At 50.0% G+C, this 13,550-nt stretch overlaps 1 protein-coding gene across 2 annotated transcripts in view; it reads left to right on the top strand.

Annotated features, from left to right (window-relative positions):
• Ctnnbip1 (catenin beta interacting protein 1) overlaps positions 1-12,934 on the top strand; it is a 49,047-nt gene extending 36,113 nt beyond the window's left edge. For both annotated transcript variants that reach the window (XM_021636212.2, XM_021636216.2), the window contains one exon: positions 9,259-12,934. In XM_021636212.2, the coding sequence (XP_021491887.1) occupies positions 9,259-9,317 (59 nt within the window). In that variant the 3' untranslated portion in view covers positions 9,318-12,934. The remainder of the gene's footprint in view (positions 1-9,258) is intronic.
• Positions 12,935-13,550: the final 616 nt, after the last annotated feature.

Below are 13,550 nucleotides of genomic sequence, written 5' to 3'. Positions count from 1 at the left end.
GTACCGGGGGGGCTCCAGCCTCACTCCCTCAGAAGTCCTTCCCTTTTGCGGGCCTCTGGGGCCAGTTTTTCCAGGCAGCGATTCCCTAGAGCTGGTAGCTGAGGCATTGCAGTAAGTAGTAAGATAGCAGGCACTTGCTAACACTCAAGATACTGAGCTCGTGACATGACAAGGCGATGCACCCAGCTGGGGTGGCCAGGGAAGGGGCTAGAGTGTCGGGGTGTGGGTCACTGCCCCTGGGTCATTTGCTCCAGCGTGAACTGGCGCCATCTGTGCTGAAGGTGCCTCACTGAGCCTGGGGTGCTCAAGGCTCAGTGGGGGTGCTCCCTGGAGATTTGGTAGCACTTAATCAAAGTGCCCTACATTGGTGATGACTCACAAAGGGACTTCCCTCTATCAGCCTTGGGAATTTGGCTGCTGATTTAAATGAAAAAGATACTTGTTTTATTTTATGTGTATGAATGTTTTGCCTGCATCTTATCTGTGCACCACTTGGATGCCTGGTGCTCACAGAGGTCAGGAGAGGCCATTGGAGCCCTGGATCTAGAATTACCAATGGTTATGAGCCACCAAGTGCTGGAAACCAAACTGGGGTCTCTGCAACAGCAACAAGCGTTAACCACTGAGCCATCTCTCCAGGCCCTGGTTCTGCTATGTTCCACATTCTAGGTCAGCTGGTCCCCAAGCTTCTGGGCAACTCTCCTGTCTCTGTCCATCTCACACAGGTGTGCTGGAGCTGCAGCTGCACACACCACAGCCTTGCTGGTGCTACTCTTTCTACTCCTTAACTCTATTTTATTTTTAATGCCTCTTTCTCCCTTCTCCACCCCAATCCCTTCCAATACCCCAGTACCAGATAGGAGAGAAAGGTTAGCGGGGAGGGAGTGGAGCTCTCGTTAGCTGCTCCCTGCTGGTTAGGGTCATAGGGTTCCTTGGGGCAAGTCCAATCTTCATTTTAGGACATCTCCAACTTCTCATCCACCTGTATCAGCAGCAGCCAGAAGCAGCAGGGGTGGACACTAGCATCCTTCTTCTTTCTCGGAGCTCCCTTTTGCTCTCTGGGCTCTGGCTTTTATTCTCTCTCAGAGTCCTCAAATTTACACTATTTGCAGCCCCTCTGAGAGCCTGCATCCGGCAAATAGTTTGCTGCTGTGGACAATCTGAATCAGTCCCGAATCCCACACCTCAGATCAAAACAGAAACATGTTCACATCCCCAACACATCCCCCTCCTTTACAAGGCTCAGGGATTCAGCCAAGTCGCCATAGTGCCAGCCTTCCATCTGATTTTTTGGAATAAGGTCTCTAACTGAGTCTGGAGTTTACCAATTGGCTAGACCATCTGGTCAATGAGCCCCAAGGATCTTCATGTCTCTGTACAATGTAGTATGAAGGTTTCAGACATACTCTGCCATGCCGCATTTTTACATGGGTGCTGGGCACCTAAATATGCTTCCTGCTTGTACAGCAGGCACTTTACCTATTGAACCATCTCCCGGCCCCCAGGTCTCTAATCTTGTACTTCGGTTAGGTAGGTGTAAGGTTTCACAGGAGTACTGGTGATGCTGGCACCTAACCCTAGAATGTCTCAAGCTGGAATAGTCCTGAGACACCTATGCCAATAAGGGGGACTGTGACCTCAAGGATGGCAGAGCCAAGGCCTCATCCCCAGGGCTCATGTATCATGGAGGCTGGGCTTTGAGGATTTGGGTCATATGGTGTCCGGCTGTGGCTGGTGCTGCTTCTGAGTCCCCCTTCTCCCCAGAGCCATCCACATAGAGCTGTGCCTGTCCTGGTCTGTGGGGTCTTGGGGCTTGCAGGAGACTTCCAAGTTCAAAGTCAACCTAGTCTATGTACACTGAACCTGACTTCAGTTACAACAAAAAGTAGCAAGAGTGATTCTCACTCAACTTCAGGAGACTGTCTTCAAACCACATTATCCATGCCATGATCTGGTTTGGGTGTGAGTGCTGGCTTGAGACAGAGCCTGGCTTCCAACACTGCTGGTGTGAATTCATCCCCAGCTCACAAACAGACCAGTGACCCCATTGTCTGGCTCCCGCCTCCAGCCAGGGGCCAGCTTCCCTATTTCTATGCTTCTGCATATTTGTCATTTTTCTCTCCCCAGTCACTTGACTAGCTCCATTAAAGGGCCAACGCTGGCACTGGGTGTGGGATGGAAGGACCAGTGGGTGCCTGCCCCACCCTGTTCAGAAAGCTGAGCCTCAGTTCTTTCTTTTCTTTCTTCTTTCTTTCTTTCTTTCTTTCTTTCTTTCTTTCTTTCTTTCTTTCTCTCGCTCTTGCTCTTTCTTTCTCTTTCTCCCTTCCTTCCTTCCTTCCTTCCTTCCTTCCTTCCTTCCTTCCTTCCTTCCTTCCTTCCTTCCTTCCTTTTTGCTTGCTTGCTTGCTTTCTCTCTCTTAAAAAACAATGTATTCACTTTACATCCTGATTGCAGCCCCTTCTTCTCTCAGCCCCCCCTTTGCATACCCCTCCCCCATTCTCCCCTCTCCTCCTCAGAGAAGGGGATTTTCCCCATGAGTACCAACCTGCCCTGGCTCATTAAGTCACAGCAGAACTAGGTGCATCCTCTCCCACTGAGACCAGACCAGGCAGGCCAGTTATGGGAATGGGATCCAAAGGGAGACATCAGTCAGAGAGGGCCCCTGCTTCAGTTGTTGTGGGGTCCGTATGAAGACCAAGCTGCACATCTGCTACATCTGTGCAGGGGGCCTAGGACCAGCCCATGCACGCTCTTTGGCAGGTGGTTCAGTCTCTGAACCACTTCGGTGGGCCCAGGTTAGTTGACTCTGTAGGTCTTCTTGTGGAGTCCTTGACCCCTCTGGCTCCCTCAGTTGTTCCCCCAGCTCTTCCACAGGACTCTCCCAAGCTCTAATGTTTGTCTGTGGGTCCCTGCTTCTGTTTCCTCAGCTCTGCTTTCTAGATGGGTGAGCCACAGTAGTAGAGAGGGAGGGCAGAGGACAGAGAACACTAGGAGGTCCATGTTGAATTTCCCCCAGGCATCTCAGGCTGCAGGGTGTTGGTTCCATTCTCATAGCAACACAGAAAGATTGGTCCAGGCTTTGACTGAGGCTTGGCGTTCCTCGGTGCTCTGGATGACTAGAGCCCATTTCCCTTCTCCTAAGAAAAATGACAAGGTGCCCTGTGTAGTCAAAGGTAAGGGCCCTGAAGTCTAGCTCTCTGATTCAGTCAACTGCTTCATGGTCTATGACTGAGAACAATACTAGCCCCAGATCACGTACATGTGCACCTTTGGGGAAACAAAGATCAGGACTGGACTCATTACTCAGCTGCAGACTGCTTACCAGCATTCCTGAGGCCTTGGCTTGATCCCCAGTACTACCCAAAACTGGGTATAGGATACACACCTGTAAGCTCAGCTCTTGGGAACTGCAGATATGAGGGTCAGGGAATGAAAGTCATCTTGACTACACAGTGGGTTCAAGGCTAGCCTGGGCTTTGTGAGACTGTTTCATACCCTCAACCCACACCCAGTCTCTGTGGTGCTAAAGATGCTGAAGAAGACCACAGCTGTCTGGGAAGCAAGGCACAGGGCAACAAGACACTGTTTCAGAATGGCCACCAGAAATGTGGGGCTTGAACAGGAAGGCTTTGTCTGATTGTACACTTTCTGTCCCTTCAGTCCTGCCTCTCCTATTCGTGTGTGTGAAGTAGTGTGGTTCTGCGCTCTGCTTCCTCCTGGGAACTTTGACCTGTGTTTCCAGAATGATGCAGAGCTCTCATGAGCTTGCTGACCATGCCTGTAACCCCAGCACTCAAAAGACAGAGGCACAAGGAGCTCGAGGCCAGCCTGGGTTAGGTAGTGAGACCCTGTCTCCAAGAAAAGGGAGGTAAGCTGGAGGCATGGCTCAGTGGTGGTCTAGCCCATGCTTCCTGTGCCCTTCGTTTATTTAACCCATCACTGAAAGGGGTGTGAGTGGGTAGGTAACACATCTCAAGTTGTTTGTTTGTTCACTTGAGTGGTAAGAGTGAAGGGCCTAGCAGAGGTGGTGCACGCCTGTAGTCCTGACACAGAGGCACAGAGTGAGTTCTAGGACAGCTAACTACATGGAGAAACTCTGTCTTGAAAAACCAAACCAAAACAAAAACAACGAAAAAAAGGAAGACCGTAAGGCCTGGGTTCTTCTCCTAGGACTGGCATGATGGAAGGAGTGACTAGACTCCTGCAAATGTCTTCTGACCTCCATATGCACTGTAGAACACACGCATTCTCACCCATACGGTGAATGAATAAATGTAATGTTCCTAGGGGCTCAGTGGTTAGGAGCACTGTCTGCTCTTCCAGAGGTCCTGAGTTCAAGTCCCAGCAACCACATGGTAGCTCACAACCGTCTATACTGGAATCTGATGCCCTCTTCTGGCATGCAGGTACACATGCAGATAGAGCAGTCACACACTTAAAATAAATGATAAATCTTTTTTAAAAAATTGTTCCTAAATGTAGTATCATTGATGAATGATACTGTCAATGAAATTATTTCATTTTCAGATTGTTCATTGCTAGTATATACAGATAGAATTGCATATGGTCTTATGTCCCACACCTTTCTCATATTCACTAGCTCTGATAGCTTTTTAGTAAGTAGAAATTGCAGTCTGTGTCAGGATTATAACATCCATGGTTTAGTTCCTTCTTTCTAACGTGTATGCTACTTATTTCACTATTTATTTTTACCTAATTGCCCAGGAATGAAACTTCAGAACAATCTAGAGAAGCCAGGTGTGGTGTCACATGCCTGAAATGATAATACCAGTGGGGATCAGGCAAGAGGCTTGTCAGTCAGAGGCAAGTCTGGGCTACAAGAGACCCTGTCTCTAATGTCCAGAACAAAACAAAAATCACTTTCAGTAGAAATGGTGAGAGCAGACAGACTTTTTCTTGCTCCCATCCATCGTGCTGCGGTGGGATTTAGCCATGCGATATGGTGGCAGCTGTGGGGTTCTCATGTGGGTGCCTCTTATCCTGTCTGATGCTTCTTCTATCATTAGGGATGTTGGACTCTGTCAGTGTCTATTAAGGGGATTGTGTGGGTTTTGCCTTTTATTCTGTTTATAGACCGTCTTACACCAACTGATTTTCAGATGTTAAGCTAACCTTGCATTCCTAGAATAAATCTCATTTGGTCTAGAAATATGGTCTCTTTTTATATGTTGCTCTACGCAGTTTGCTAGCATTTTGTTGAGCATTTTTGTCTATGTTCATAGGAGGTTCCCATTTGTGATTCCCATGTGCACATGTGCATGTGTGCTCACACGTGTGAATTGTCTGGTTTCAGTAGTCTTATTGTTCAGGTTGTTAGAGAAGATGTTCAGGAGCATCTGAGTAGCTCCTGTCTACCTTGGCTCACATGCATCTGATGGAAAGCAGTGAACAGATGCTCTGAGCGCAAGTCCTACAGACCCTTACCCATAAAATGGATTGCTGGCCTGGAGGTAGAGGATGAGCACGTATAGGATGAAGAGAGTGCCTGCAGGATCTGCGGTGCCCCTTCTAGCTCAGGAACCACAATGTGGCTAAAGCCATGATGTCAAACTGAGCATCTCCCCCTTCCTTTTTGTTTGCGGATCTGAAAGATCAGATTCTAGAGAAGGCAGGTTGCTCCTCAGTTTCCAACTGAATGATGAGTACCTGGCCCACTAGTAACATGGACAGGTCAGAGGATGCTCTGTCTTCTCTTTGGCTTCAAAGGAAGGAAGGTCCTGGTGGTCAGCAAGTCCTTCAGGAACAGGAGAGGGTACAGGATGGGTTGTGCCTCTGGGGACTCCTGCAGCCCCCTCAACAGAACAGAGGCTCCAAAATAAGGCCCGTGGGTTCCCAGTCAGGGAGGACATGACCAGCTGGTACTGTGGGAGGGTAAAATTCTCACAAAGCTTTTGCTCTAGTGTCTTGTTACACACTTATCAGAGTAACTTGTGACCTTGAGAAGGTCACTGTCCTGGTTAGTGTTATCATTGCTATTATGACACACCAGAACCAAAGCAACCTGGGAGGAAAGGGTTTGTCTCACTCACCATTCCAGATCACTGTTCATCATCAAAGCAGTGAGAGCAGGGACTCAAGTAGGGCAGGAGCCTGGAGGGCAGGAGCTGAGGCAGAGGCGGTGGAGAGGTGCTGCCCCCTGGCTTACTCCTCATGGCTTACTCAGCCTGCTTTTTTACAGAACCCAGGACCACAAGCCCAGGGATGGCACCACCCACAATGGACTGGACCCTCCCCATTAGTCACTAATTAAGAAAACGTCCCACAGCGTTTCCTACAGTCTTAGTAGAGATATTTTCCCAATTGCGGTTCTTTCAGAAAACTTCAGCGTGAGTCAGGTTGACGTAACACCGGCCAGCACAGTTCCTGTCTTCATAGGACAGGACATGCACCCACTGTGCAGTCTGCGGAGCCCGGTTGCTCTAGGGAGCCGGGACCCATTTCCTCTGCAAGCTCACCATTCCCTCCTGGGGATCCAGTGCTATTTTTGGGCGTGCAGTTCTCTGCAGAGGCCCAAGGTCCCTGTGAGGAAGCCCACGAGGCACGTGAGGAGGGAAGAGACTGGGTTGTCACCATTCATTACCACAGAACCATCTTCTGCTGACACCTCCCCGGCACAGTCTGGTTTCGACCCCCTCAGGCCTAGCAAGCCAGAGGCAACCCTCAGAGAACCCAGCATCTGTTAGTTCCCAGCTCAGCCGCCATGCAGGGTATGACGTAATCCTGGAGTCTGGTTGCTGCGACAATCCTGCCTGCGGTGATGGTGCTTGGTCCCAGGACTGGAGCGAGAACAGAATGTTTCTGAGAGCACAGAAAGGATTTGTAGGACTTCTCAAGCAAGAAGCCTGATAGCTCTGCTCGTTTCTGGAGGCTTGTCTTTCTTTCCAAGAATGCTGATGAGTACAGAATCCCAGAGGCAGAACAGGGCAGGGGCGGGAGATAGATTCCCTTTGCTCCATTGTGAAGGCAGGACTTCTGGATGTCACGTGTTCATATGGGCAACCCCCCTTCTGCAGCACCACCTGAGCTACCTTCTGGCTCCTCCAGGCAGCAAGGTGTGCAGGAAGCCCTCCCTGTGGTGCGGACAGGGGTGGCCAACACTGTTGACTCTGGTCCAAGTGCCAGAAGCCATGCTGCACCCCACCCCCGCCCAGCCCAATCCATGGAGGCCTTTCCCTTCCCTGCTGTTCCACCTGCCTCTTCCAGGGAGACTGCCTCCAACAGCGCAGCAGGGGAGCATGCCAGGAAGGCCACAGGCCACCTGACTGTTACTGTGTAGGGAAAATGCTGGGCCACCCTTTAGAAAATGTGGACAGGCGGTGGGACTAGGGGACAGTAGGTTAGCATTCTCAGCTCCTTCCCTCCTTCCCTTTCCACTTCTGGCCAAATGTCAGAGCCTGTTTTAGGGAGAACAAGATAAAGGGAGTATGACATGAGTGGCTGGACTAGAATCTCAAATTCAGGATTAAGAAAAGCCATAAAGAGCTGGGGGGGGGAGCATACGCCTTTAATCCCAGCGCTCTGGTGGCAGAGGCAAGTGGATCTCTGTGAGTTCAAGGCCAGCCTGATCTACAAAGGACAGCCAGGGCTATACAGAGAAACCTGTGTTCCCCCCCCCCCCCAAAAAAAAAAAAAGAAGCCATAGGGAATGGGCATTGTGCATTTGCGTCAAGCCTGGCACGCAGCAGACTAGAAATAGGCGTGGCCACGCTCCTCAGAACAGGTGCTGGGTTTGAGCAAAGGGAAGCTGCTGCAAAGATGAACAGTTTCTGAATTCACAATGGCTGGCTTGGTGTGTAAAAGTGCTTGTCACCAAGCTTGACCCCCAGAGTTTGATCTCCAGAGCCAATGTAAAGGAAGAAGGAAAGAACCAACTCCATAGAGTTGTCACGTGACCTTTCCACACATGCACTGGTGTGTTGTTCCCATAAAAAACAATAATAAACACTTTCTCAATTATTTGATTTTCAAAAAAATGACTATGAGCTTCAGGCATGGTGCCACATGGCTTTAATCCCAGCACTCAGGAGGCAGAGACTGGCGGATCTCTTGAGTTTGAGGCCAGACTGCTCTATAGACCGAGTTCCAGAACAGCCAGGGCTGTTACTCAAGAAAACCCTGTCTCAAAATAAACATGTTTGTGTGTGTGTGTGTGTGTGTGTGTGTGTGTGTGTTAATTGGCCTGTGGTACTCATGGAGGTCAGAAGAGAGTGTTAGATCCCTTGGAACTAGGGTTATAGATGGTTGTGAGCCAGCTTGTAGGTTCTGGGAGCTGATTCTAGGTTCTCTGAAAGAGCAACAACTACTTTTTTTTTTTTTTTTTTTTTTAAGATTTATTTATTTTGGGGGCTGGAGAGATGGCTTAGAGGTTAGGAGCACTGACTGTTCTTCCAAAGATCCTGAGTTCAATTCCCAGCAACCACATGGTGGCTCACAACCATCTATAATGAGATCTGGTGCAGGCAGGTGTACATGCAGGCAGAAGAATGTATACATAATAAATAAATATTTTTTTAAAAAGATTTATTTATTATTTATACAGTATTCTTCCTGCCCACCAAAAGGGGGCATCAGAGCTCACTATAGATGGTTGTGAGCCACCTTGTGGTTGCTGGGAATTGAACTCAGCACCTCTGGAAGGGTGCTCTTAATGAGCCATCTCTCCAGCTCCAAGATCTAAACTTGATAAGAGAGAGAGGTTCCCACTACTTTCCATCCTAATTCGGTGCTCATAGAACAAGGAACATGAGCAGAGCAGATATTCTAGGACCAAAGACCTGTCTCACCTTTTAGCCCTGTGGCCTTGGACAAGCCCTGAAGCCTTGCACCAGGATGGGATCACTGCTATGTCCCCAGCTTCGCTGTAGGAAGACAAGAGAGAAGATGGGCTTAGTTAGAAGTCACATGCCTCAGGCTGGCCCTGAACTCACCGTGTAGCCCAGGGTGACTCTGAACTTCTGATCCCTTGCTTTCACCTCCCGAGATGGGACCAGAGGCATGTAACATCAGCTGGTTCATGTGGTGCTAGAGCCTAAACCCCCGGGGGTGGGGGGTTGCATACCGGACAAGCACCCAGCAACTTACATCCCTGGCCCCTTTGACTCACTTGGCACTCAGCATCATTATGCCAGGGGTTCGGGTTCGGGAAGATGGGAGGCGGTGCTCCACAGCCCCAAGGGTGAGCACAGCCTTGTCTTCATACCAGAAGCCATCGGCAATTCTTGTCCCCCTGGTCTGCAGGTGCAGAGGACGTGGTAATGGCGTTTTCCAGGTCGGAGACGGAAGACCGGAGGCAGTAGCTGAAAACCCCTTGGAACACCCCGGAAGCCACCGATGGCCAAGAGATCGGCGTGGCTCCTTCGCCGGTTGAGTGGTAGCAAACCACCTACTTCCCTCTCTCTGCTCCCCTCGCCCACCAGACCCTCCCCACCCCAGCCACTCAGCAGGGCTGGCATCAAGGGAGATGCCAGTGGTGGCTTGTGATTGGCTTGAAGGGATGGACTTGTGATTGGCTGCAGGAAGAAACCTTTTTATTTTTAAATCTTGACCAACGGAAACCTTTTATTTTTATTTTTGACTCTTTATTTTTTTAAAAATTTGCGCCTCGGTATCTGGCTTCCCCCCCGAAGCTCTCCGAGCTCTGGTGCTTTATTTAGGTCGTTTTCTTAGGAATGTGAAGAGGCCCAATTGGCTGCTTAAACTGGAGAAAGATTGTGATTGGCTGGCTAGTGGGAACGTGGTCTTTTCTTTGATTGGCTGCAGGTGTTCTGCTCCTATCATCAACCTCCTCTGTTCTGAATGCAGAAAACAGGGTTTGGGATATTGATTGTTATATTTGACTTGAAAAAAAAAATAGAAGAAGAAAGAAACCAAATAAGCTTTGCAATATTTATTACACAAAGAGCTTGCTGCTGCCTTCACATATTGGGTTGGTGTTTGAATTTGATTGGCATTCAATGTGTGGGTTTTTTTTCCCATTGGCTTACCCCTAACTCCCGTTGCCATGGCCTGACTTCCACTCTGCTGCTTATTTGAGGCCTGAGGGTACACCTGGAGATTGCATGTGCTTTAATGACCACACCTGCCTCCACCAGCGAAGGGACCCTAGGGACCCTGAGCAGGGTCCACAGCTGAAAAACAGGGTCCCCAAGGAGCTTTGTGTTGTCGTGAGCCAGCAGCCCAGAGCTCAGGGGTGACCAGGAGGCAGGATTTATGTACACAATCCTAAGAGTTGGCAGCCAGCCAGTTTCCTGGGGCGAGAATGGGTTGTGCAGACTTCTCCAGAGTGCTGGCTAGCAGCTCCATCCTCTTTGCCGGGCCCTGTGTCCCACTATCTCAGATTTTGGCATCACCAGATCCTGAAGATTATGAGGGGTCTTTACCAGAGCCTTGAACCTAATCAGATACCCCAGTTTCACTCCCAGAACCCCAGAGACTGCAAGCTTGGCTCCAAGCACAACCTAGCCAGGCTTCCCAGGTCAATTGCCAGGGACAGTAGGCCCTGGGAAACAGGTGTCTTTTACCTGAGCCCAAGCCCCCAATGCATTGTATCTTCCTGTGTCAGCCTATGGCTTATGTATGAAGAGCCACTAGGAATAGCAGCTAGACTTTCCCACAGTGGGCCACAGGCTAGCCCGCAGGTCCAGCCCAAGGGCCACATGTTAGATTGGGTCCTGAGCAGAAGGGTCTGGGTCATCTCCCCAACCCCAGCCACCCCCACCACGCCTTCCCTGGGAGTTAGGGAAATGGTTAATGACCGGTGTCCCTTTCTTGTCCTGGGTACCATGAGGCAGAAAACTCTTGGAGCCTTTTCCCCCTTCTTGGGGCTCAGGGATTGTGCAGGAGCCCAGTGCCAGCATGTCTTGAGACCGAGCCCTGGGACACCTCCCTGGTAGTAGATGATTTGCACTAACCAGCCTTGTTCCAGGAGGAGAATTCGAATGCCCTGTCCTCCAGCACTGGGCCTTTTAGATGTCAGTAACAGGCCAAGGCCATTGAGCTCCAGGAAGCAAGGACAATGGAGAGTCAGCTACGCCAACCCCAGCCTGGCCAGCAAGAGCCTGAGAGGAGAGCATCATTCCTGAAGAGCAACAATGTGTGTGTGCAGGCACGGTATGAGTTCACACACCTACAGACACATGCCTGCTCTGCCAGCTTGGCATGGCCTGAGTGAGGCCCTGGGCAGAAATGGAGTTTTTCGGTCTCCCTGCACTCGGGTGATTACATCTAAAGTCGGGTGTTGCCTGCCTCATTTGGTTCCTGTGACTCCCGGGAGGCCAAGCCCTGGTGTTGGCATATGCTCTCTCCTGGCAGTGGTTCTCAGCTCCCTCTTACAGCCATGGCCAGACTCAGCCTCCGAGGAGAAGAAAAGTGCAAGTGTCGCCGTTGCTTCTTGTTCTAACTGAAAGTCTATCTAATGGAGAAAAACTAACAATAAAGGTTTTTCATAGCTTGGTGGGTAAGCGGAGCTGGTTTTTTTCTCAAAGCTGAAGCGCTTACCCGTGGAGGAGAGACAGCAGCCTCAAGCTTGGTCAGTGCTTGCGGCCTGGGCTGGGGATGTGGCTCAGTTGGTAGTGCTTACTTGGCATGCCTGAAGCCCAGCGTTTCTTCACTTAAACCAAATGTGGCAACACATACCTGTGATTCCAGTATTCGTGAGGCTGAGGCAGGAGGATTGAGGTGAGTCCAGGGTCAGCCTGGGCTGCAGTGATACCCTGTCCTGAAAAGGAAAAGAAAAGAGAAAAAGAGCTGGCCATATTTACACATATGTGTGATCTTGTAAGGTGGAAGAGGAGAATCGGGTTCTCCATCATCTTCAGCCGTATAGTTAGTCCCAGGTCAGTCTGGAGTACAGGAGACTGTAGTAGTCCAGTCAAAGGGGAGGGGAGTGTGGTGGTGCACACCTCTAATCCCAGCACTCAGGAGGCAGAGCTGGATCTCTGAGTTTGAGGACAGCCTGGTCTACATAAATAGTTCCAGGACAGCCAAGGCTACATATTGAGACACTGTCTCAAAAACAGGGGAGGGGCACTGGGGATATAGCTCAGTTTATACTGGGCTTGCCTAGCACGGTATCAAGTCCCTAGGTTTGATTCCCACCCAGCACCATCTAAGCCAGGTGTGTTGGCCACAATCCCAGCACTCAGGCCTCAGAGGCAGGAGGACCAGGGAGACAAGCCTGCAGAGGCAGTTTGAGGCCAAGCCGGTTTCCATGAGATCTGACTCAAAAAACAACAAACCACTCTGTTTTAGGCCTGCATCCGTCCTCTTTTTTCACAGGATTTCCACATCTGTCTAAGGAGAGGTCCACAGGAAGCAAGAAGCAAGCAGGAGTGTGGGGTATGGGGTGAGTTTCCGACTGTAGAGATTCTGTGTATTGCCCAGGATCCTGTCCCACTGAGGTCAGTGATCTTCAGTGACCTCGCCATTTCATGCTGAGTCTAGGCGGCCCATCAGAGTGTACTGACATTGACCATTCATCCTCCATCATCCCAGCAGATGAAGGGGGGGAAAGAGCTTTGTGTGGTTAAACTTACTACGTAGCTGGAGATGACCTTGAATTCCTGACCCTTCTGTTTAGTCTTCCCAAACGCTGGGATTTCAGGTGTGCATCACCATACCTGATGGAAATACAGCGATGTTTAGCCACCTGTCCAGTTTTGGAAGCACTTCCTGGAAATCTTCATCCTCTGTAATCTCACGTTAGGTCCTCTTCCCAGCATTTTATTTACACAGACTCATTGCTTCCATTTCCTTTTCAAACACTTTGCTTGAGGGGCTGGAGAGATGGCGTAGTGGTTGATAGGGCTTGCTCTTCCAGGGGACCCGAACGGTTTCCGGCGACCTCTCCTTATGAAACAGTGCACAATGCTGTAACTCCAGGGACCCAGTCTGCATGTCTGCACTCATACACACAATTTAAAATAAATATACTTTGATTTTTTTCTCTGGACTCTGGATGCTACAAGCTTTTTTGGTTTTGTTTTGCTGTTAGACAGGGTCTCACTGTATAGATCTGGCTGGCCTAGCCTGGAACTTGCTGTGTAGACCAGACTGCCCTCAAACACAGTGCTCCCCCTGCCTCCTGAGTCCTGGGATTAAAGACATGAACCACAAAGGCCCAGCTGCTACGGGGTTTCTAGACAGCATAGTCATAGGGAGCACTGAATCTTGCTGTTGAGCTGGGAGTGTGTTATTGCCAGCCAGTCCAGAGGCTGAAGCAAGAAAATCACTTACACCTAGGAGTTCAAGGCAAAATAATACTAGAAAACAAAAGCCCACCTTTGTGTTGAAAGACATATTTTGAAGTCCCGAAGCCTGTATTGGGACCGGACTCATCTCAGGAAAAGACTTGTCTGGTAGTGATTAGCTGCTGCATCTGGGAGCTCACCAGGGTGAGCCCTTCCCACTTGAAGTGACTTGCTATCCTCACGTCTGCTTGGTCTGTCCATCTCGGGACCTCCTGGTCCATAAGGGAGTTTGTCATCATAGTAAAGGGGCTAGGTAAGCAGCTGGGCACGGCGTTGCAAACC

This window comes from Meriones unguiculatus, chromosome 3 (assembly GCF_030254825.1).
Source record: "Meriones unguiculatus strain TT.TT164.6M chromosome 3, Bangor_MerUng_6.1, whole genome shotgun sequence".
NCBI classification, from domain to species: Eukaryota; Metazoa; Chordata; class Mammalia; order Rodentia; family Muridae; genus Meriones; species Meriones unguiculatus.
Note: the sequence above shows the minus strand (reverse complement) of the source record. Positions and strands in the feature narration are given on the sequence as shown.